This window comes from Quercus suber, unplaced genomic scaffold (assembly GCF_002906115.3).
Source record: "Quercus suber isolate HL8 unplaced genomic scaffold, Cork oak 2.0 scaffold_49, whole genome shotgun sequence".
Taxonomy (NCBI): domain Eukaryota; kingdom Viridiplantae; phylum Streptophyta; class Magnoliopsida; order Fagales; family Fagaceae; genus Quercus; species Quercus suber.
Genome location: NW_027069514.1, coordinates 1072220 through 1098214, shown reverse-complemented (window position 1 = coordinate 1098214; position 25995 = coordinate 1072220). Strand labels below are relative to the sequence as shown.

At 33.1% G+C, this 25995-nt stretch overlaps 1 protein-coding gene across 1 annotated transcript; it reads left to right on the top strand.

The window, feature by feature from the left end:
- The first annotated feature begins 1295 nt into the window (after positions 1 to 1295).
- Positions 1296 to 13687, top strand: LOC112023883 (uncharacterized). Its single transcript, XM_024056507.2, has 5 exons — positions 1296 to 1498; positions 1658 to 1775; positions 1867 to 2335; positions 3632 to 3768; positions 12880 to 13687. Exons 2-5 carry the CDS (start codon positions 1698 to 1700, stop codon positions 13342 to 13344), a joined length of 1149 nt encoding a protein of 382 aa, XP_023912275.1. The 5' UTR covers positions 1296 to 1498; positions 1658 to 1697; the 3' UTR covers positions 13345 to 13687.
- Positions 13688 to 25995: the final 12308 nt, after the last annotated feature.

Below are 25995 nucleotides of genomic sequence, written 5' to 3'. Positions count from 1 at the left end.
CTTTCGCTTAGAGCTCCTAAAGTTGTTGGGCCGATCCTGTTTATAGGTTCATTGAAGTTGCTTTTCAAAGTTCAGTTTCGTAATCTCACTCTTTCCATAGCTTTCACCTAATTTAATTTCATGAACAATTATGATGCTTGGATAAATTTCCTTTATATTGCTACACTCAATCAAGCTATTCCTTTAAGCAATTTCACTTCAGAGAAGTGGAGAGCCATATGACTCAATTAACATTGTTTGGTCTCTCCCTAATGAAGAATTTGGGATTGGATCCCTTAAAAAAAAGAATTTCACCTTAGAACAAATAACATATCATAATCGAAATTATATGGAGATAGTTTCAAAGTGCACTTAGCTAGCATATTGCTTTAGTTTTATACTTTAAACTGAATCTATTCTATGTCGTCCAGTGTGGCAACTGGCTAAAGCATATTCCTTGCTTTGCCTCAGAGTTGAACATTTGTTGCTTTAATCCATGCCATGTGACCTGATCCACTAGGCTTCATGTCAATTTCTTTTTCCCTGTTATTGACACGATTTTAAAACTATTTACAGAAATATATTTTAGATCATGTATTTTTAGAAGTAATAAATTATGTCTTCATGTTTAAAAAATTATCCAATTAAACACTACAGTTTCAGAATTGACAAACATATTAAACCATGATACTTGAAAATTGTAACAAATTAAAACTTGATTTTATTGTGATTAAGGTTTAATATAAGTTGACTGTTTAATTTATTTTCTTTTGAAATAATATGGCTTAATTTGTTTTTTTTTTTTTTTATATATATACAAGATAGAATTATTACTCTGGTCTAATCTAAGTGTATATGTGTGTGAAACTCTTTCCTAGAGACTTAAACTTCAACTCTTACCCATTACACTCCACATGTATTTATACTTGTAAAATGACTGGTAATATGGCTTAATTTGTTAAACCCCTTTTAAACTTTAAAACTTTAAGGTTGAAAAAAAAAAAATAAAATAAATTTTTGAACATACATATTTTGCCAAATGCCAACCCAATTCGTTTTTCTTTTTGGCCTAAACGATCCTTGCGAGAAACTCACAATCACACATAAACATTTGTCTAATGGAAATAAATAAAATAAAAAGAAAAAGTAGACAAGTTTGTTGATGTTGATGAATTTCCATTTCATGATCGCAACATGCCAGCAATTTCTTTGGTGACTGCTACTTTCAATTGGGTACTTTTAGATTCATTGGTGAGAGGCATGCTGAAAGGCTGAAACGCAACGTTTCGGCAACAGTATTTATTTATGTGTATATATATGTGTATATATATATTTTTTAAAATGGTAAAATAAATACTGGGTTTTTTGGCTTCTTGCCTTGGTAACACAGCCATCTCTCCCAGTATGTATGAGTTCAGACTTCTCTGTTACAAAGCTGAGTCTATGTCCATGACAAGCATAGCTCTTTAGCACTGAGCTTATGCCAAAGTACACGCAAAGAAACGGTTTTGTCTTTCAGGTTAGCAATCTCACATTGTCCCTTCAGTTCATATGTGTGTGTGTGTGCGTGTGCGTGTGCGCGTGTGTAAAGATTACATTTTTATGCTATAACAAAAACACAATTTATGATGTCTCGCTTTTAGTTTGAACATTTGGGGTTCAATTTATTTGAAAATAGGGTCATCCTGTAGTGCAAACAAGTGGGGTTGACTTCAAATATGGATTCAAGTTTTGTTCTTTTAGTGGGGTTCATTGTGATCCTACTATTTATGGATTGTTCTTCTGCTGATTCGAAGGTAAAAATGAAGAAAGAAAGTTAATTTGATTCTGTATTGTTTCAATTGTTTAAAGGGCTAGTGTTGGTTTAATTGTAGATTTTGGATATAGGTGAATGAAGGTGCAAACAATGGTTTGGGTTCTGTAATTCCTGTACCTTTGAACAAAAAGGATGGGTTGGAAGATGAAAAAAAAGATGGGTCGAACTTGGTTTCGAATCCCACTGTAGTTGACAAGGTAAAGGGAGACCAAGTGGGTGGATCAAAGGAGGATCTTGGTGCTAAGACTGGGATAGATAAGAGCAGTTCAATTAGCCAATCTGAGTTGGGAGAAGTTGGTAGTGTGCAAAAGGGTGAGGGCAATTCGAGGAAGGAATTGAAAGGAAAGGGGAGTGGTGATGAAAAGCAGAAGTTGGGAGATGGGGCAGAATCTAAGGATGTGCCTAAGGATGTGGGCAATGAAGGGGATGGGGACTCTTCAAAGTCAGAGAGGAATGAGGGTCGGGGTGAAGAATGTGATTCATCTAATATGTGCAAAGTTGAGAAGAAGTTTGTTGCATGTTTGAGAGTTCCAGGGGATGGTATGTATTGACATTTTGTTTCTGAGATTGTTTCTGCAAGTTAATTGCTAATCTTACTCATCTTAGTTGTTTGACTGTAACATTTAATGTTATCCTCTCACATTTACATTTGAAGTTGACTCCATAATCTGGTCAAACTTAAAATACCTTGGAAGCATGGACACGGGTACGGGTATGACACGGTGACACTACAACTTTTGAAAAATTAGGACACAACATGGCGGGGATACGCATATATTTTAATTACTAAATAAAAAATTATCTATATTTTTAAGCATTTATTTATTTTTCATATAATGTTAAACATATATCAATTTAAGAGCAATAATGGATAATAAGTGAATTCAAGACTAATGAATGATGTTTAGAAATTAGAATACAAACCAAGGATAAGATCCAAAAGGGTAAATAAAAGATTATAATTGGATAAGTGTTCAAGATTGAAACTAAAAAGAAATAAAAGATAAGTGCCTCTCCCATATCCTGCAGTTTTTCAAAACAAAAAAAGGACATGGCTGGGACATGTGTGCATAAGTGTCCTAGACGTGTCCTGTGACCGACAGAGGTACAACACCTCAAATGAAGTGTCTATGCTTCTTAGTAAAATACTCATTATGTTAGATTGTTTTTTTTTTTTTTTACTAAATTTGCAATTTTCAACTATTGGACAAAATGTGCTGATCACAAGTTGCGGTCATGTGAAAGAAAATATTATTCCATGGTTGCTAGGTGTTGTTCAATCTTTCAAGGATGTAATTTTTGAAAAATGCCTTACACTGGTACATTACTCTCTAGTGAACATGGGTTAGGACGTGGTGCTAAATCCATAATCCCATATTTAAACACAATGAGATTCTTTTCAACCATTGCATTACCTCTGGACTGTGGCATCAATATGTATTTTAGTAATTTATTCCAGAAAATTTTGCAATGTAGGAAAGGGGGTTATTGTCTGTAATAAATTCAGCTCCTAATTTGAACCATCTGTCCATGGTATAAAAATCAAAATGAGGTGTCAATTAGCAACGAATTAGATGACAAATCCTGGGTCAATTCCTTATTTGTGGACTGGATAATTTTAAATTTGTAGAGCCTTCTAAATCTAAGTCGGTCTGATTTATAATTCCATTCAAAATGATCATGCAGAATCATCTAATGAAAAATGTTTTCAATATATCATTCATATATGCTACTGCTTAGTCTGACATGCAGAATTACATTTGCAATTTCTTTAACTTTATACTTTTTGGAATTCTTATTAACAATCTGAACGTAATGATGGTTGCATTTCTTCAGAATCTCCAGATCTTTTACTTTTAATTCAGAACAAGGGAGAAAGCTCTCTCTCTGTTACCATTTCTGCTCCTGATTCTGTTCGGCTAGCGGAAAAAGAAGTTCAAATTCAAGAGAAAGAAGTCAAAGAACACATAAAGGTACTAATGAAGTCACTAATTTTGCTTCAGTTTCAATCACAAATGAGCTTTCATTTAATAATTTCCTAGCCCTTATGGATATAAGGCATGCTAATACCTTTTTCAAGGGTTTTCCCTTTTTGTCCTAATTTGAATAAATCAAGAAAGGGAGTGATCATAATGAGCCTTTTCCCTCTTCAAAATATTTTATTATTTAAAAATACTTATATATATATATATATATGAAAAAAGACAATAATTGATTGTAATGATATATTGCTTTCTGTGCTTTGACTTCTCCAAAGAAGTTGGAAGGCTGATTTTGGTTTTAATGACTGTCAATTTCTGATAAAAGCAGATTAAATTTGACATCCAGATAAAACAAAACATTTTTCAACTAACAATTGAACTTGGATATGTCAAGTTCCTTTCTTTCTGTTATAAGTTTCTCCTTAAATAGTTTTAGCTTTAGTTAGCTTCCCCATTCAATGGGTTTGTATTGCATTTGATGTTGCTGCATGCCTTCTGGAAGTATAATGGCCGTGGAGCAATTGGATGCTGGCATATGAATAGCAAAAAGAAATAGGGGAATAAATCCGACCATCAGCTGCTAAGGAAGCTTAGTCTGTTAAATGGATGATTCAAATTGGTTTTATTATGACATTGAGAAAAATTCCAATGCCCCTTAAGGCCTTATTTATATGCATTTTCTGCAATATCTTAGTTATCCAAGAGCATGTTTACTAAGCACAATGAATTGGAAAAGAAAATTGAAGTTCTCTGTTTAGATAGTTGATAGGCCTTTAACTATGCTATCCTTGTTTCTAGTCTGGATTTGATGGTTTTGGTGTTGTATTGTTAGTCTTGATGATTTGTAAGCTAGCAATCTTAGCTAGGTGGCCTTTGAAGGACTCTTTGTGTGTATCAGTGTGGCTGTACTCTGCTGGCCGTTTGCATTTGCTCTTTGTTTGTACTGTGTTTGTTCATCAATAAAATGTCTAAATGATCAAAACAAGAAAAGAAAAGAAAATATAGTTGATAGAGACCTCCAATCAAAGCTGTTTGCAGAAGTAACCGAAAAATAACACTAATTGCAATTTACATCTAAGTAGCATGGAAATAGAGGAAAGAAGATTCATTTAGAGTTTGTGTCTAGGGAAATCAAGACATTAATCCAAAAAAGAAGAAGCACCATATGATACAGAATCTTTAAGATTTTAGGACTAAATTAAATTTATTGATGAGCTCTTGAAGGGTTCTTAATAGGGTCTGATGTTTAAGTGGTCATTTAGGTTTAAGTAATAAAAATATTGCATCTTGAATGTGTTTGATAGCTGTTTGGTATTGAAACAGTAAATAGAACAAGATTCTCAAAAAAAAAAGGGTAAATAGAACAAAAATAAAGAAAGATAAACGCTAGGATATCACACCTAACTTTTCTTAAGCAATCACACTTAGCTAGGAGAAGAAATCACACTCTCAAAGCTTACAATGAGCTGTCGGAATTTTATTAAACAATCTCATATCTACGTTATGAATGTTATTGACCACAATAGTTGCTTTTGTATAGGCTATTGCTAAATCATTTCTTGGAAGATTAGGGGGCCATTTGGTATAGGAGTTTAAACACATGTTTTCAATTTTTAAACAACATTACACGCATTTTTACACACTTTTTTACCCACACGTATTTTCAAAAATACAAACAATGTTACTAGAATAACGTTACCAGACGGCCCCTAGGGCTCTAAATTTCCTATTCCTAGAAAGATTAGGACTATTAATAACAAAAAAAAAAAATAATTTGTTGGGAAATTTAGACCCTGGTTGATAGAATTAACAAATTTTAAATCCAAGTTGTTAATTAGATTTATTATAAATAAACCTTGTTAAAACAAACAAACATGAATATTATGTTAATATCATGCACAACGGAATAGTAAATAAGACAATATATGATGACCCAGGAAAATCAATGAAACAAACTAGTTTTACGGTAAAAAATCTAGAGGGAAACTTTCCCGAAAAGCAATTCATTATAGCAAAGAGAAGTTTCAGATCTAGTATAAAATCTGTCCCTAAACTCTACAATCCCGTAGATGAACTTACGGCATAAATCTTCTACCGCTTCAGAACCTCTGAACTCTTCAATATGTTAACGCTATCCTTTTGCACGTGACTAACTCTAGTAACTTGAAGATGTTGTTGGCTAACTTGGTTGCAAAGTTCTTCACTTCATCAACAATGAAAATAAAAAAGTACTTGGTTATAAAATCCTAAGGCGCAAAAGACGCAGTAACTTCTTGTAGAGAGAATAAGGCATTAGGTCACGGTCTGCATGTGTTCTCTATGTATAACGGCCTTTAAAATAAGCTTTATATATGTCTAGAGTTGTGAGAAAATAAACCATACATATACATGTCAGCATGAGCCAAAAATCAGATCTGGAAATTTTGATTTCGTAGATCTCGACAGATTCAGCTTTTGTCGAGCTTCTGTCGAGCTTCGTTCTTAAATCTCGATAGATACTGTTTCTGTCAAGGTATCTGTCGAGTTTTAATGAACAATTTTTCTCAGTGTTGTTAAAAGCGTTGAGCGCACTTAAGCGCAAAGGCCTCCTGGAGCCTAGGCGCAAAGTGTAAAGCGCAAGTGCGTGCCTGATCGATGTGAAGTGCACATTTAAAAAAAATTTAAAAAAAAATTATTAATGATCAATACAACAATCAAGCAATCAATTAATCATATAAATTACAATAAAACATTTCATATAATTTATATAACATTTATATAATTCTATTGTGCTTTACAATATATATGCAACCATGATATTTGATGGCCATGATTACAAAACATGGTTGAATCAAAATAGAAGTATAGAACCAACAAGGAAAAGGCTAAAAAGTACTAGAATGTTAAGTAATGTTATCTTTATGAGTGTTTGATTTAGTGTTTGTTTGTGTGGTTGTGGTTAAAAGTTCAAAAATATCTAAAGAGATAGGCTTAGGTGTATGGTAGCACACCACACTATGAGTTTTTATATGTTAAATCAATGGCTTATATCAAACATATTTAGATCTAATGGCTAAAAATCAAATCAGGATTTTTTTAAAAAAAATTTACAAAAAGCTCAAAAAAGCGCGCTTTGCACTTAATAAAAAAGCTTAAAAAGCGCGCTTTTGTGAGGGCGCTTCGCTTTAGAGGGAAAAAGCCCCAAGGGCTTTGCGCTCTGCGCTTTGCGCTTAAGCGCGCTTTTAACAACACTGATTTTTCTTCACTTGTTTCTCACTTTCTTGGTCCAATCTTCATGGCTTTAATAGTTGGCTTGAATAGCATATTTCTTGAAGTACTAAACCCATCTTAGATCTACTCAATTATAAGTAAAGTGCATTTTGTCAAAGGATTAGCTAAGTACATAAAATATGTCCCTAACATACTTAATAACTTATAAACCAAAAAGGAAAAGGAATAAAACCCACAAAATAAGACTTATGGGCATTTGTTACAGCTAAGGACAGCACATTCTATAAAATCTTGAACTTACCAAAGTGCCCTATTCTAATAAAACTTGATTAAAATGATCCAGCAGCCAACAAAAAAACAAAAAATAAAATAAGACTCAATTCAACTTAAAATAACTAAGCAAGGTCCCAAGAGAGCTCTCCATCATCCCAAACATCCCAAATAATGCATGAGCACTAGAACCAGCTTTTCCTTATCTCATATAAGTCTTTCAACAGGCCTGCCAGATATGTTCCCCATCATCTCTCCTCAACTTCTCGATGCTGGTATAAAAAAAAAATGATATTGTTCATGAAGGTCATGATTGATACGTTGAAACTCATCAGGAATAATCCAAGTACACTCTGAAAGGGGACAATTCTTCCACTTAATCAAATACTTGTACCCACGATCTCTTGTTGACACAATTTGATCGACAAGACATCTTTGATTTCTTCCATTATGTTAAGGGTTGGGGGCAATCAAACAATAGCCTGTGCCTCATGTTCATCAAGATTTTAATGACCTGGATACACTGAAATCTTTGACGTAAACATGTTACTAATGCCCATGTCTGACGGTAACTCAAAGACAAGCATTGGGGCCTATCTTCGTCACAATCTTGTTGGGACCAACATTCTTGGAATGTAGTTTCTTGTAATCTTCTAAGAAATTGCTTAGGTTGAATACAAACCATAACCATATGACTAGCAAAGGTTTTAAATTTAGCACTTGATCTTGCACTTGGAGGCAAAGTAATCCAATTAATGGGCTTTCTAGGTTGCAAACCAGTAACAATCTCAAGGGTTCTATGACCAATAGTTCGATTAACAAAACTGTTGTAAGAAAATTCTGCAATAAGAAGTGAGTGGTCCCAATTAGTAACATGATCACCCAAACTTCAATTTACATCTATTTGATGTGGAAAGATTATAAAAAAGAAAAACCTCATGCTTTGTATTCAGAATCCTCCATAAAGTCTTCCAAAAATAGCTCATAAACTTGGCATCTCAATCCAACACAATAGTCGTAGGCAGCTCATGTGATGCAAGGAGGACAATTAAGTTTATTTCAGAATTTATTATTCTCTAGATTTCATTTTTGAAATTTGAATTTATTTAATGCTCTTGAGGAATTCATGGGATGTTATAGAATGTATTTTGCTTGATTGAGACTGTCCTTTTGATGATATTTTTCGTTTCCCTTATTTCTAATTGTCCACCCTTTGTTCTGTGTCACCATGTAAACTAACAACTTCTTGAAAGAAAATTTTAGCTATGTGGACCACATTTGATGTCTTTGAACATGGAATAAAATGTGCCTTTTTTGAGAATTTATCAACCACATCAAATGTGGCATCATGGCCCGTAAAATTTCTTGGAAGTCCTTGGCCAAAGTTCATACTAAGATCTTCCCAAGGAACATGGGTATTGGTATGGGTGTGTAAAGACTAAAGATCTGTATTCTTCTTCCTTCCCTTGGCTAGCTGACAAATGCGACAATGGGAGATAGCCTTTGCAACATCATGCTTTAAACTAGGCTAGTAAAAACCAATCTTTGACCATATTGTCTTATCATGCCCAAGAGGATGGCATGCTGCCCCTCCAGCATGCAATTCTCATATCACTTGTCCTATAAGAGAAGTGCTGGGTATAAATAAGCAAGTTCGCTTGGAGGGGTAACCATAGTGTATAGAAAAATCCAAGTATTGTGCTTGCCACCCACTCAATAACTCAGCGTATATTATGCTGAAATCTTTACAAGAAGAGTAGTCTTTACTTTTCAATGAGTTTATCAAATCCAATCAGTTGTACTGCCAAAGAAGTAAGGATATAGACCACTCGACATAATGCATATGTTGTGCTATTCTCAATTCCAGCTTTGTGCTTGAAAAAAAAGGTGTAAATTGCACAAAGCAAACTCACTTCCAATTTCAACCTCTTTTGAGAGTTTATATATTTTCATTGACTGAGTTTCCTTGTAATTGAGATGATTGCGTCAATAACAAAGAGTTCTTAAATAGGAGGGCGAAAGTTGGTTCTAGTCGTCATAATGCTAATTTGGCTCTGATACCAATTTTGATGTAGGATCTATAAGAATTCAGCACTTAATTTGATTTTTTGATGAGTTCTTAGATAGGGTTTGATGTTTAAGGGGTTATGTAGGTTTAGTTATTGTTATTATTAAAAAAAAAAAAAAAAAAAATATCATCTTGAATATGTTTGTTGGCTATTTGGTGTTAAAATAGAGAATAAAATGAGAAATAATGAAAGATAAACTCTAGGCAATCACACCTAGGTTTTCTCTCGCCTCTTATAAGCATTCACAGGAGGCTGCTACTATGATGCACGGACGCGGCAAAATGGGCGCCGCACCCGCGTCCGATGTGGCGATGCCACTGCTTGCGCATCGGTGCAGTGGCAGAGGCTTTTTTTTTTTTTTTTACACAGATTCGCGTTGACTTGGCTCCTATTCTCGTCGACTTGGTTTCGATTCGGGTTGTATCGGCCGAATTGGATTGTATCGTGTTGACTCGGCTCCGATTCAGCCAGAATCGGGTCATATTGGCCAAATTAGATTGTATCGGCCGGCGGCCGAAACAGGTTGAAATTGACCTTGAATCATGCCGGAACAGCTGAAATCGGATTTGAATGAGTTGAGGCCCAAATATCCTAAATCTGTCATTCCTCAATTTTATTTTGAATATTTGTTGCTTCTTTTGTGTTTTCTTTTTTGTTTTGTGTTTCTTGCCTTCTTCTTTCTTTGTTTTGTGAACCAAGGACATATAATGTGTTTTTTAAGAATATTTTAATAGTAAAAATATATAGAAAATATAAATAAAAATATTTTAAATAATTTTTAATCGCCGCACCCCATTGCACTTGCACTATACTTTTTCAAAAATTGATGAGTCCTGCACCTGCACCCGCACCCGAATCCGGAAACGCACCCATTATCGCAAAGGCTGCTGGTTATGTTCTACATTACTAACCTGTAAGAAAATATTAGTAATAGCATATTTTTAACTTATACATTTTGCTTTTCTATGGGGGTAAGGCTTTCTTGTGGCTTATTTATACGCAGTTGTTTCTATGAAGTGCATCCATAATAACTAATAATTTTGTAGCAGACTGTTCTTCTTACTGAGATGTCAAGAGTCCTTTCTATCTTCTGTTCTTGATTTTCCCTCTTCCGTCAGTAGTTTATATGTATTTATGGCACTAGTGCAAGCTATTGCCTGCAAAATATCTTGATCAGATCCAAGTTATCTGCTTGTTACCAGGGAATTAGCCCGCATACAACCTGACTCCCTCTCTCTTTCTCTCTCTCTCTCTCTCTCTCTCTCTTGTTGAGCTTGAGCACTAAACAACCTGTGGTGTTATATGACATGATATAGCTGCTTCAAGCAAGAGAAGAGATACAAGCATTTTATTAGCATTTGTTGTTTTTTAGAATATCTTGAAAAATCTAATTTTGTCCCAACTAGTGAAATTACCAGACTAACAGATTAAGCACTACTTAAGGCTGCGCTTGTTACAACATGTTTCCACATTTTTGGGTGTTTGACCCAATTGAAAATGCTTGTCAAACCAAAAATCAATTTTGGTTTGATTGACAAAATATTTCATGAGGCATAAAACGTTTTACAACCCACAGGAAACCTAACCCTCCACTGCAACCCTGCATCTGTCTTGCCGGAGAGAACCCACCACTGTCACCACCATTGCTCCTCCCACTGCTGCTGCCTTAGTCTGTCGACCCAGCCATTGCCCGGCTCTCTCTCTCATTAATCTGTAAGCCTCCGCCCCATCCACGCAAGAAATAATCCCTCTGGCAACAAACCTAAAACCAAATAAGGTCCAGTGACCAACATGTGACCCCCCTAAGGTCATCCCAGCCCCCAAAAAAGATTCGCTAGTCTATAGATCTTCAACTTTTTTGTAGTTTTTTACTTGTCATATTTTTATTAGATCAATTTTTTTATCTGTCAAAATCAATTTGATCTGGTGTTTGATTTTGTTTTCATTATGTTATGTGAGATTATACTATATTAAATGTTGGTATGGTGAATTTTGTGTTTACTAAGTTATTTTTTGTAAAATTCATAGTGGATTTGTGTTCATTATGTTAGATTTTGTGAGTTTGTACTATGTTAAATGTTGGTACGTTGAATTTTGTTTTCATTATGAACAAAAATCGTTCTTTGCTTTATAAAAAAAAAAAAAAAATTGTTATTATTATTTGAATATAAAAGACAGGAATTTTTATTATTTATTTTCCATAAAAGCCATATGCTTGAAAATGTTTTCCAAAGCATTTTCATGAATGCAAACAAATACCAAAAAACAAACTGTTTTTCCTGAAATTTTCAACTAAAAAAATTTTTCAACAAAAAAGTTTTACGTTGAAACAAACCCAAACTGGGTCCAAAAGAATATATCAGTTAATACATCACAGTAAAATATCACCACAATCCAAAAGAAATCAAAAATAGGAAAAAGAACACAAGGATTTTGTGATGAAGTGGAAAACTTATGAAGAACTCTTCAAAAGATAAACCGCTCCCTTATCCGAAAAAGAAGAAAAAAGAAAAATAAACCACTCCGTTATGTAACCTACCCACTATAGGAGAATCTATCTGTAACCTCACAAACGACCAACTCACCTCCCACGGCAGTGTCCTAGGCTCTCAGCTTTTCCATAAACATGCTCATCTGCAACCACCAGAACTCTAGTAACTCGCTGATAGATTAGAGGGTAACAAAATTTTGAGGTTTGAATGAGAAACTCTGGAAGGAACTTACAGGGAGAACACCTGAAGGAGAGGATCAAATTTGGTTCTCAAGGTATAAAAACTTAGGGAAGGATTTCTCGGTTTTGGCTTAAGAAAGAAGATACTCTTTGATTTTCTCAATTATTGGATTTTTTTAGTAGAATTAGGATTGTAAAAATTTGTGATATTGCTCAAGCAAAGATCGAGCGAGGCCTAAGTTTACTCAAGTGAGCCTTAAGAACTTCAACATCTTCAAACAATTCTTTATTAATGAAAACTTTGTCTAGCTAAAAATGACAGTTATTACGACCCTCATTGATACATGGATTTTGTGAAGCTAAATCCTAACACATTTGTTATGCTTCTTATCAGCTTTAAAATAGTGTATAAAATTGTTATGTGAATCATTCAGTGTATGCTCCTGGTGCAGCACCCATTTTTGGATGATAGCATTCAAATGCATATGTCAAATTAGTGTTACTTTCTTCGTGCATGAAAATTTTGACATAAGGGTTAATATTCATCTTGTCCTTTTAAAATTTTTTGTTGGCATGTTGTAACATTTAAGACAAGAAACTTGATTCCTTTATGCACATTGCCGACCTAAATGCTTGAATTTCGGAGATGAATGGCTACTATGGTTAGCAGACACGCTGACATGGAACATTTATTTGATTGTGAACCTGAGGAGCATATCATTTTAACTGGAAAGAGAGCTAATTCACTTATAATACTGATGGGCTTGCTTGGCACCTTTTGCTTTGTTATCAACCATGTCATTTAGTACTTGAGAGCTATTGACAAGGAGTATTATCAATGACTTATAGAGTGAGTTGTAACTTGATATCTAAATTGTGCAGGTGACGGTTTTAAACGTAGATGGAGGAACTGACAGTTTGATCACCTTAACAGCAGGAAATGACAAGTGCAGCCTTGATTTTAGGGATCTGATTGCACACAGTTCCCAGAAAGAGTTTGACGATACCCCCAAGTCCTTGTTCATAAGCTCTCTAACAAAAAGACCTGCTGTTGCACTTATCTTCCTTGGTTCACTACTGATACTTGTATCAGCTTGGATATGCATAAGCTATAGGCGGAGGCGTTTTTCAGGAAATGGCTCTAAATACCAAAAGCTAGACATGGAGCTTCCAGTTTCCAGTGTGGCAAAATCAGAGTTGGACACTAATGATGGATGGGATGAAAATTGGGGTGATAGTTGGGACGATGAGGAGGCACCAAAGACACCCTCAATGCCTGTTACTCCAAACCTCTCATCTAAAGGTTTAGCCTCGCGGCGGTTGAACAAAGATGGGTGGAAAGATTAGTTGCATTAGGGTTGCCAGCAAACACTTATATAGAAGAAAAAGGAAGAGATGATAAACTTACTTTTGTTCTTTATCACACTATCCACTTTTCCTTCATAGTTAGCTTACAGTAATTCTAGTACTACAAAAAAAAAGTCACAACTTTTGTCTTAACTATTTTACGTGGCAAATTGTGACTGGCTATCTGTCATTTTCACATGAAGCTATCATTTTTTTTTTATCACTCACAGTATGCCATGTGAATATTGTGGCGAAGGTTGTAGTTTTTGTGTGGTCCTAGAATTTTTGATTAGGTTATTGATTTTCATTGCCCAGCTGAAACAGTCAACAAGTTTTTATATTTTATGCTTGCACCAAGTGGCTTCTGGGCATTATCCTCTCAACGTATATACCCAGCAATTTTTTACAAAATTATTATTTTTTATTTTATTAATAGTTAGGGATGGAGGATTTGAATCTTAGATGTCTCTCTAAAATGCATTAAGAAGTGCTAACTAATTGAGTTATAAGGCTCTGAGTAAATTATTTTTATTTTTAATTTGCTAAAAGTTGGTAGTTATACCTAAAAAGGAAGTGGATGGATTTCAATTAGTTCAACTGGTTAAGTCTATGATGTTAAATAAGAGATTCGGAGCTAAAACTCTATCCACACCAAAAATTAATTGGTATCTTGATTTGATAATATAGAGCTATCATTAGAAATAAACATCATAAGTTGAATTTTTTTTTTTTTTTTTTAAGTGGGGTTTAAAAAAAACTGTATGTAATTTAATTTAAAAAAAAAAAAATAATAAAAGAAATAGCTATTGGTAAACACATGCTCAAGGGTCAAGACATTTAGGCTCTGTTTTGGACAGCTGATTGCGTTTCATGCTTGTGTTTGTTTTTTTTTTTTTTTTTTTTTTTTTTGCCTAGCGCCTCTTGCATTGTTCATGTCCCATGAACAGTGTATTAAGGCAAAACTACAGTACATTCAGCATGAACAGTAACTTAAAAATTATTTTAATGTTTTCAGTAATAAGTTTTTAGTTTTTACAAAATAAGTGGTATCTAAACACACACTTAAACTCTGTTTGATTTGCGTTTTGGACGTTCATGTCTATGTTTGCAAATTTTTTTTCCCCTTGACCAGCGCCTCTTGCACTGTTCATGAGACATGAACAGTGCAAGTAGGCAAAGCTACAGTGTTAAAAGAGTGAACAATGTTGCAAAAATTATTTTTTATTGTTTTTAGTTTTCAGTTTCAATAAAATAAGCAGTATCTAAACGCCCGCTTAATATGAATTTGAGAAGGTAAGAAAATTTGAAGAGTGTTGATCCAGGCGATAATGGGTTAAAGACTTAAAAGTAACTACTAACTAGGCGCAATTCTTTGCAGGAAGCCCAATAACCCACCATATAGTAGTAGGGACTGAGATGTTGTTTATGAGCTTAACAAAATCCTCCATTTTCGGTTTCAATTTCAACTAGCTTTGGGTGAACTCATGTCATGCTCAACAGGGATTTTATTGGGTTGGGCCTGGAATGGCTTCACATATGCTAGGTTGGACCCCAGCTCTGTTTTGTATTTTCTTTTTGGGGCTCTAGGGTCTAATCCAAAGTCCAAACTATGCTCTTCTAATTTGTGATAATAGTACTGAATCCTTCACAATTGATGAATTAGCTATTTAACCGTGGCGTTACTAGCATTTGTTTATCAATGTATTGCATCGATCCTAACCTCTATTGCGTGAATCCCATCTATTGCGTCAATAATTGTTTTATGTATCGAATATTTACCTTTTTTTTTTTTTTTTTTTTTGAGGAATTAATTTGTTATGTTCTCTTCTATATGGATTCATGGAAAACTAGTAGAAGATCAACTCATTCATCTTTTAGAACTATAGATAAAATAACTTTGATCCTTGTCAAACTTCTTGAATTAATGGGAAAAAACGAAAGCAAATAACTAACAACTAGCTGGCATAGGGTTCATAGCCTCCACAAATTTTAATCTATAAATAACAATAAAAAAAAAACCATTAAAAAATATTTCCATAACCGTATTGATCATGATGATGAAAGCTTTAATAGCACAGCCATGTTCTTCCCATACATGTAAAAATAAAAAAAATAAACACACAAATACAAAAGAAGGCTATGTATAGTATAATAAAACAAAATTGATTAGATAAAACTCGAAATTTTACTGTCATCTTGGTTTTATTGGACCGTCTACATGCGTAATGCATGTGTGCTTCTAAAATCTACTAGGCACGCAGATCGCGCTGACCATAGGATTAAATTTCTTTATTTGAATTTTTTTATGGCTATATGCTACAATATTATTATTATTATTATTATTATAAAGTTACTTGTTTATAGTAACACACTCTTTCCTCATGTCAAACAAACAAATCCCATTTGATTCACCTTATTTATTCGGTTTACACGAGACAAAATGCTTTATCCCTAGATCACGTTCCTTCCAACTCTTCTATTTCTCTATGTTGTTCATTTTCCTAGTTAAGTTTAGTAGAGAGAGTGGAAGGTGAAATTCAAATCAAAAAACAGGGTATAACCACTTGAACCTTCTAATGATATAATTTTTTTTTTTGTAGATATATCTTAATTCAAATTGGGTCAAGGGAAAATAAAACTTGTCCCACCCCCTCTAAAATGAAAAATCTTGTTATTTTCTTCACATATCAGCTCAAATAATATCACAAATTCCAAACAAATCAATCTACAGATCATCAATCCAAACAATCACTTCAGCCCCCTTAACTTGAAATCATGGTTCTGTCTTAAATATAATTTCTAATCTTTGACATAAATAATCATTTATTAGTATCATAGACATATTTATATATATATTATATGTTAGGTGATATCTTGTGTATCAAATGCATATAATATTTATCTCATAGTCCATCCTATAAGAGTAAGACCCATTTGTACCTATAAACCTATTACCTATGGAACTTATCAAACTAAACAGTAAAAAAACAGTTGTGGAAGTTTGTGTATTTCTATAATAAATTTTCTATTTTTACATATACAGCCAAATACCCTGGTTGTTAGGAGCCATGTGAAGCCGTAGCATCAAGTCAACCACGTGTTCCATTCCTATTGGACCACATTGACGGAGGCACGTGCAATCTCTCTCCCCTTTTTGGCCGCATGAGATGTCTGGGTTTTGAGACATCACGTGGTGGGCCCCACACAAATATTGTCAGGTCGCACGTGCACTCACATGAGCCTAAGATTTGTTGCCCTCTTGGAATCACGACACGTGTCCCTCTTTGTCCCCGGATTTATCGGCCACAGTATCACCGTTGATTGCGATTGCAGAGAGAGCACCGTGGGCCCTCCGATTTGACGTGAATTGCGGAGGCATTGACGGCTATGATCTGTTAACATTACATTCTTACCGTATCCTCGTCTTTAATTTGTCAAATCTTATTTCACTTCACTCTTTAGACTTCAAAGTTCAAAGCTCCGCCGACGTAATACGACAAGGTTTTCTAGAGCTATAAATATAATTTGATATGATTTAGACTTTAAATTATAAGTTTATATACAATGTAAATTGTTTGGGGAGATATATTATATTTTATACTGTCTCTGGAATTATCAAAACCATCCCCAAATCGAAATTTTGTGACACTTAATTCTCAGTAGTCTGTTTTGTTATTAATTTTAACAAAATTTAGAATAAAAAAAAATAATTTACCAATCTAGTATTTGTTTTTATAACATTTTTATAAAATATTAATGTGACTAATTTTTTTACTGATTTTTCAATACTTCTACATTTTATAACTTACCTCAAATGTTATGAGGTGTCAATTTAGTTACAAAGACTCTTACATGACTTATTTAACTTATTAATTCATAAACAGCTTTTTAAAGTTTATTCCATTTAAAAAAAAAAAAATTTAAGTCTACTCCTTGTTTATGTGGTTGACAAAGTGTCAAAGTCCCCTCTCTTATTATTACTTTGTTAGTAAAATAGTGTGCTTTTTCTATTTTTTTTAGATATAATTGCCAAAGATCTAATAACTTAATTGACATATTCTCATGCATAAAGTGCTTGGAGTTTAAAGGAAAAAATGTTCGAATTGCTGAAATATCAGTATATTATAACTATCTCAAAGAATAAAGAATAAAAAAGAAAAAGAAAAAGGTATGATTGTACATTTTATCCAATCTAATATTTCCTAGCAAAATAAATTATATCAAAATGGATTTAATATCTTCTATCATTCTTACTTTTAAGATAACCAAAATTCTTAAAATTTCATTCATCCATTTTGAAACAAATAGATTGGATTTTACTATGTATTATTAATAATTTAAATAGATAGTGATAATTAATAGTATTTATTAAATTAATTATGACAATTAGGCTATTCTTATAATCATAATTGTGGCAAAAGTTTCAGGCAGCCGCATCTACATGTGTTCAAACATGGTATTCTAATTTCTAATGATGCACGATGTACAAAATTTTCATGTTCAGCAGCATCTTTTACGTTTTAATAGGTACAGTAATATTTTAAATCCAATAAGTTTTTAATATAGATGGAAATCACCTCAAATTTCATGAAATAAGCTTTTAATGTAGATGAAAATAGAAACTCAAACATCTTGTTCAGCAATAAGAAAAACTTTACCGACTCTCCAATGGCAACCTTTGACACGCATAAAAGAGCCAGACTGCACGCAAGACATCAATGTCGAGTTGCAGAAAATCACAAAAGATTGGGCCCTAAAATCCATTACAGTTAGTGGGGACGTTAAGGACGTTGGTGTCGGCTTTTGAGCTTCACTTTATTAGTCTAGAAATCGCTTTAATCTGTATTTATTTAAATTTTAATATAAAAAAAAAAATGTAATCTAGCATATCTCATTCATTTTTTTTTTTTTTTTACTCTTCGTCATACATTTTTTCAGTGGCCGCATGGCCCGCATGCATGAAGATCATAAACTATGAACTAATTTGGGATACTGTGCTCTTGGGGGACTGAGCTTTAATTTATATGTGGGTCTCTCTCTCTCTTAAACACTTTTTGAATTTCGATATTCATATACTATTAGTAAGTTTCTTTTTTTTTTTGGTTAAAAACTATTAGTAAGTTTCTAATGCACTTTCCTCTTTCTTATCTGTTTGGGATTTGGTGTATGAAATGGAAGTGCATGCCTCTTTCTTTTTTCTCGGAAGGTGCAACATTTAAGGCCATTTTAAGAGGCGTAGCTTTCTATTCTCTCTATTATTATTATTATTATTATTTTTTTACCTTTTCAAGCTCAACAAAGATGACAATTTGAATACCAAAACGTTATCCCCTTGTCACCTCTGTCCATATTCAGAGCAATCAGTCAACAAAGATGACAATTTGATTTTGAATATCAAAAAGTTAATTGGATTGATTGTTGCAGCCAAAGTCTATTTCTTTCTATTTCCTTTTTAATTTTTTTTTGGTAAGTGGGTTTTTGGCTATGAATTTTTATTATCAAAACGTACACTTCGAATTTTAGTTTAATGAAGACATTTACAATTTGGAAAATAAAGGAAGAAACTGGCAACCAAATGAACTGGTATGAGAAGTATGGAGTCCCTTGATATGGTGTTCCCTTAATTTTAGCACTTGGCCACACCAAGGTACCCAATCAATTGAGAAGTGGTCCTTAAAAGTTAAAAGTGACATGCCTTGTTCGACCACAATGACTCTTTTGCTATGAAGTATGAATAGGCCAACGAAGTTGTTTAACATTATATATTTTTAATTAGGAGGTCACCAATTTTGTGGGTGCTGCATCCATATATTAGAGCGGTAAAACAAGATTGAAAAGGAAATCATTTTCATGTGAAGTGATTTTCTTGAGTATATAAATGAAGTGGAAGGACCACCTTAGAGGCACAGCTTGTTTCTTTTGTTGGTATTACGGTATAGCTCCAATGTCGTGCATTTTTTTTTTGCCCTGTAAATCCCAAAGTGGAATCTTCGGCTCAGAAGTTTGAGCGCAAAGTTTTATGGAAGATCTTCATGGTTGGGTACTTTTTCTATATGCAAATTTTATTGGGCCCTGTTTGACAATATCAATCACACCAATGAATTAATTCCCGCTTGAAGTTACAAACACTTGCTACCAAAGATCATTGTAATTTAGAGAACTTATTGCCACAGTGAGATCATTACAAAGATCATTGTAATTTAGTTTCTAATAAGAGATTTTTTTTTTTTTTTTCTTGGTAGTTTATAGGGCTTACTAAAGATATTATGCTTGTAAGAGCATTCACATTTGGTTTCTACCAAAAGATATTATGCTTGTAAGAGCATTCACATTTGGATTCTACCAAAAATTTCATTTTATCATCTTAAAAGCTATTTTATCATTTATACCATACCATTTTACAACACACCCAATATTCCAACTTTTTTATTTTCCTATACAATCCATTTAAATAATATATCTAACCAATATAATATATAACCCAAAAGTGATTCATGGAGGGAGAGAGAGAGAGAGAAAAGTGATTCAAGGAGAGAGAGAGAGAGAGAGGAGAAATTAATAAAATATGGAGTTCAAGTTTTACAAGTTACTATAGTATCGTCTTTTATGTAAGATGGTACTGTAGCACTATTGCAAAAATCATATAAAACGGTACTGTAGCACTATTGCAAAGTTTTTTACAATTAGCAGTGCAGATAAAGCATGTCTTTTGATGGTAAAATATCTCAACATATGCAATATAGAAGTGTAGATGTGAATGCTCTAAGTGTTTCCTTGTGACTTTGTAATTTATTTTAATCATTGTTATTGAAGTTTGATTCAAGTTCTTTGTTGTTTGTCGCATTTGATTTGAAATAAGTTTACTTCTAATCAATTTAATGTTAGTATGTAATATAAGTTTAGATCAGTTTTTTGTAAACCTTCGAATCAGTAATTGTTTAGATGAATTAAGTTTTAAAAATTGATTTGTTTGCTTCCCTAAGATCCAATGGGTTTAGAAGAAATTTAGAATTCAATCCTAGTACTTGATAACTTAGAATTTCCCTTTACATGCTTTCATTTTTCATTGTTAGTAGTATTTTTCATTAAATAAATAAAAGTCTCATTAGTATGGCATTTTAGAACTCCATCCATAAATCTATGGATAAAATAATTCACTAGAAAAAAATTAGTATTATAAATTATTATACAATTTTTTTTGTTACAATTATGATGTGACAGAGTGTGAGTAAAAAATATATATAAGTAGTAGGCAACTATCAACGATTTGCACATTAAAATTGTAATAAAAAGTTATGGAATAGTTTCCAGTGTGATTTGCAATTAGACATTGTAGGACCTCTAACTAATACAATCGGTACTCACACTTGGAAAAATGGTTCATTCTGCACACTTCTTTTAATTGAGTTGTCAAACATGAAGTCACCGACACAAATAATTCTGCAAGTTCTAATCATTTTGCAGTAAAAAGTAGTACTAGGTAAATCATTTTCACTCATATGGTTACAATGCCTTTTCGACAAAATGAAAAAGACACAAAATGTAGGTTGATGTTGAGTAACAAGATGATTGAAAGTTGAAACTCATTTACTTAAATTTTTTTTTCCTTCCATCAAAATTCAAAAGGATATTTGATTGGATGGGATTTTATGTTGTGTGGGGTTACGGACAAGTACTAATTTTAATGTTTAAAAAGCTTGTTGCAAATCTAGTAGGTTTGAATTTTAATATTAGAAATTTGGGCCAACACAGTGGGGAAGAGAAGACATTAATGTGATTTCCCTTGAAGACAGCTATTATGAAATTATGGAACTCCAGTGATAGTTTTGACTATCAGTCTAACATTTCATCATATGGTTTCTAGACAACTTAGAAACATTCACAAGACCGAATGACTTCCAGTATGTTTTTACTATTTCAGTCCACTTGCTTTTACCTAATTTAAGGTAACCAGTTGTAATTTCACTATTGTCAACATGAAGCTGCATGTATTAGTCTGTTCACTACAACGTAGCGGCCACATCCAATCTTGTCTTTAAATTCTCAACTCAAACATAAGAAGGCATAATGGGTTCCAGATAACCATATATTTATCTATGATAATTCAATTAATTTTCTTAATAAAGTTTATTATCATCTAATAAAGGATCTATGATTTAATTTAACCTGCACAAAAACAAAAACCTATTAGTATTTTTTTATGAAAAAAACCTATTACTATTTAGGATTAATAACAAAACAATAATTATAGAGCTGACACTATTGGTTTAAATCTTACATATGTAACTAAAAAAGAACTAGAAGACATTTTTGTTCTAATCGGTCATTTTAACGCTTCATTTGTTTCAATGGAAAACTTTGTGTGAAAAGAGTTTTTTGTATTTTTCAGTGTTTGGTTACATCAGAAAAAATGAGTCAAAGAAAAACTATATTTAATCAACATAAAAAGGATGGTTTATTTTTAGACATTATTTTCCACTATTTTTTTTTTTAAAAAAACAACTCTGTCACACATAAGCTAAATAAGGGAAATTCCAACTCATTTATGGTTGCTATCAAATATAGGAAAATGAGATTGTTTTAATGTTTTATAGAAAATACATTTTCAAAAAGAATAATGCTAAGATACAAATTATTTTACAAATTGCTGATGTGGTGAGTGATTATTGGTAAATGAAAAAGTGATATTAATAGTGGGCCTAGATGAAAACCAATAAGAGGTTGGTCACGTCAACATTTTGAAAAAATATTGAAAAATAGTTTGTGACTGTAATTATTGGTAAATGAAAAAGTGATATTAATAGTGGGCCTAGATAAAAACCAATAAGAGGTTGGTCACGTCAACATTTTGAAAAAATAATTATTGGTAAATGAAAAAGTGATATTAATAGTGGGCCTAGATGAAAACCAATAAGAGGTTGGTCACGTCAACATTTTGAAAAAATATTGAAAAATAGTTTGTGACTGTAATTATTAGTAAATGAAAAAGTGATATTAATAGTGGGTCTAGATGAAAACCAATAATAGGTTGGTCACGTCAACATTTTGAAAAATAGTTTGTGACCGTAGTATTACTGTTTGAAAAATGAATCATTTTCTAGAAAACATTAATGGCGAAACAAACAAAATGTAAGCTAAAAAATGAGAGAGTATGACCATTTGTTTCACCCAATTCAGCCCCAAATCCAATATTGTTGCTACAATCACTAATTGAATTTATTTTTCTAATATGTATTTTGACAAATTATATTATAGACTAAGAATTTAAATATGAGAAAATTTAATCACCATTATCAGTACACAGTACCCCTGTTCAAGCATGGATATTGGCAGATTTTGCACTAAAAAAAGATCCAAAATATACAAATTAAGAAGCTAGAAGCATGAGAGCACTCAGGTAATGGAGGTATTAAGTATTAACAATAATTTGCACCAGAGAATAGTGCTAATAATGGAAAGAGATAACATGATAAACAATTATTATATATGTGCACTGAATAATGGTTTGCAAGCTGGTACAGACTTAAAACAAGAAAAATTAAAAGTCACTAAGAAAAAGTGTGAAGCCCCTCGCAACACATTTCTCCTTGATTAGCTCACTCCGTAATCCGTATGACCCGGCCTGTACCATATGTGAATATGCCTTGATTTGCGCTTGGTGTAAACTTTATGGATAGAGTCAATTGTTTCAATGTTAGTCTTGTTTGGGTTGTTTCTAGTCTTGTTTGAGTTGTTTCTTCCATGTCTACTTGTTAATTGTTATAGGCAAAAAGAACAAGAAAACAAAACAAAAGTCTCAGTAGACAAAGTAATATGGAAGATCCTTATAATAATAAAAAGTAATAATAAGTTGAGGTATGCACTTTTCTTTTGGCGGGCAACATTGTAGTTAACCGTCAATTCAGCTTGTCCATGAGGTTTTCATTGTCATCACATGTATACTTTTCAATGGAAATGCATAAAATGGTGAGGCATGTGTCGGATAAGGACAGAGTTACTTACCAAATTGTGGAGGTGATGTCAAAATTCAACTCGCCTTCTGATTTAACAAAATATATTGGTATTAAAATGTGATTGTTTTTCCTTGAAAAGTGTTGGGTTATGCGGAGTTTGGTTTGTGTTCAATTTTGTTTCTGACCCGACTTTACTCAAAAGTGTTACGGTTTTAAATGAGAGATTTTGTGAAGCTTGAGATATATATATATATATATATATATTGTGGGGGAGAAAGGCTCAATCTAACGTAGTGGGCTTAGAGCTCCATGTGAGGATTACTGTGCGTCCGAAGAGAAGGAGGTGGTAAGGGCAAGGCCCATCTGGAAGAAGGATCCTCAGAAAAGAAAGATGGTTACAATCCGAGGAGATCGCCGTCCGTCCGAAGAGATTTTATTCCTCGGACGCGAATAGTACGGATCACTTGAATGTATAAAAGGTCAGAATGATCTTCCGAGCATTCTTACTGATCAAGATAAGCTCTGAGTATACTTGGAGACAATAAGAATGAGGAAATATCTAAAGAAAAAGCTGCTACTACCATATTTAAGGTACTGCAGCAACTTTTCTAGCCGCATTTATGTGAAAAAGACCCCTAAACAGTGTAATCTCACCTACCGCCACTCACAGAGAGCCAAAGGAAATACTTGACGTGACATATACTCAAGTAGGTTCACAGATGGAGTACAAGTGGACGATGGAGATGGTGGGGAAGAAGGTTATATAAAGGAAAGAAGCTCCTGATAAGAAGAGGAGAAAAAAAGGCAATAGATAAGAGAGAAAGGCTTGACTGTAGCTCTAGGGACTGTAATCACTACATAATCAATGATATACCATTTCGGACACCAATTTATTTCATTTTTACGTGTAAATTTATGTTGGTTTATATTTGGGGGTTGTGATTAACTGTTGTCAATTCCATTGTCAATCTTGCTCTTTTACCCATTCTCTACAAATTTATTGTTTTGGCCTTAGGCCATAAATCCTAACTCTACATATATAATATATATATATATATATATACATACATAAACATAAATGTACTATAGCCGTGTAATTCCCCCCCTCCTCTCCTGATATGGTGAAGTTGTTGTCACTCCATGGACGTTAAAACATTACTGAACCATGTACATCTTATTGAGGGTTGATATTTTTTTTTTGCAATTTTTTCTTTATTTTTCTCATCTCACATATTCTTGGAATTAGGGTAAATTCCTATAAAAAAAAGGCAGGAGAGAGAGAAAAAGTAGCAATAGAATTTAAGGGCAAAATTGTTGAATAAGACATTTTATTTGTTTGTGACTATAAGAATTTAAATGGAACGGAGCATTTTCATTCAAGGACAAAAATGAAGGTGACTATCACATGGATGCATAAACCATCTTTTACCAAGAAAATAGACTCAAAATTTTCATTTCAAAACAAATAAAAAGATTTCATAGTATATTTTCTAGTCCCACAACTTTTATGATACCATTGAACTAGTCGGTTGGAAGAAGAGCAAAGGGAGAGATAAGGGGTCCCTCACACCAGTAAATGAGTAAATCTCTCAAACTCATTTGTCAGCCTCACTAGGAGACATGCACATATCATATAAGATCTAAATTGGGACGTGTGTCTCAAATAATCAGTCTAATTCGCACGTGTAATGGGCTTCGATTCAAAAGTTATCGGAGTTGTTGTTGATATTAAAGTACCGCATGCATGAAGAGGGAACCACATGATGCACTCTCTTTTTTTTCTTTCCCTTTTGTGTGTTAATGTGAAAAAAAGGTTCGGTTTCTATTGCATGCGGATAAGATGCCTGCGGACCTAGTTAGTCCATTTACAATTACACCAAGCCACCACAATTATGAGGAGGATAAAATTATGTGAGCCATCTTGCTTTAAAGGCAAGGAAATGTTCTATTATTATAGAAGTGAAAAAGTGAACTTGGAAGCGCAAAGTAAACGACATTTACTTTTTGTGTTTCTTTGGATTTAACTTTGAGTCTAGTGTTCTAGTATATTGTGCAAGCGTGGATTTGACTTTTGTTAACGAGTGTACTTATACTCATTTAAGAGGCTTTAAAAATGTTTCACTTGCATTGAAAAACAGTAAAAGCTAATAAAATATGGATTTTAAGTTGAAAGTGACTTCGTTTTCTGTAATAAGTGAATTAATTGTATTATAAAATTTTACTTTAACAAATGCATAAGGGCATCCATTAATAAAAATCATTGGTTATCCAACGTAGCACAAATATAATTTGTGTTTAGAAAATGTCATGTTTACTTTTGTGAATTGCTGAAGCACTAAATGGAAACTTCACTCCTTCTCTTCCCTAGTCCCTAAGCAATTTGGGATAAATTTCATCACTTGTGGTTGTGGATGGTCTTGATGGGTTTCATAGGAAGATGTTTTTGGAAATTATTCATATAGGGCAACGATAATTTTTCCAAATGGTATATATTTTAAGCAATTTTGTACCTACCTAATCTTACCGTTTGTATAATACTTCCAAAGATGCCTGCTTCAATTTTTTCCTCTCTCTTTCCAGGATTTTTTTTTCTTTTTTTTTTTGAGGGGGTTTAAAAGAAACACAAAAGGAACAAAACGATAAATTATTTGAAATGATAGCTTTCTAATTCGGACTCACTAACAAAATAGTGAAATTT

Excerpts from the sequence above, each read along its gene's own strand:
- LOC112023883 (XM_024056507.2), top strand. The coding sequence starts at position 1,698 with ATGGATTCAAGTTTTGTTCTTTTAGTGGGGTTCATTGTGATCCTACTA. Across the intron at positions 1,776-1,866 it reads GTTCTTCTGCTGATTCGAAG|GTGAATGAAGGTGCAAACAA; the intron begins GTAAAAATGAAG and ends TTTTGGATATAG. Across the intron at positions 2,336-3,631 it reads TTTGAGAGTTCCAGGGGATG|AATCTCCAGATCTTTTACTT; the intron begins GTATGTATTGAC and ends GCATTTCTTCAG.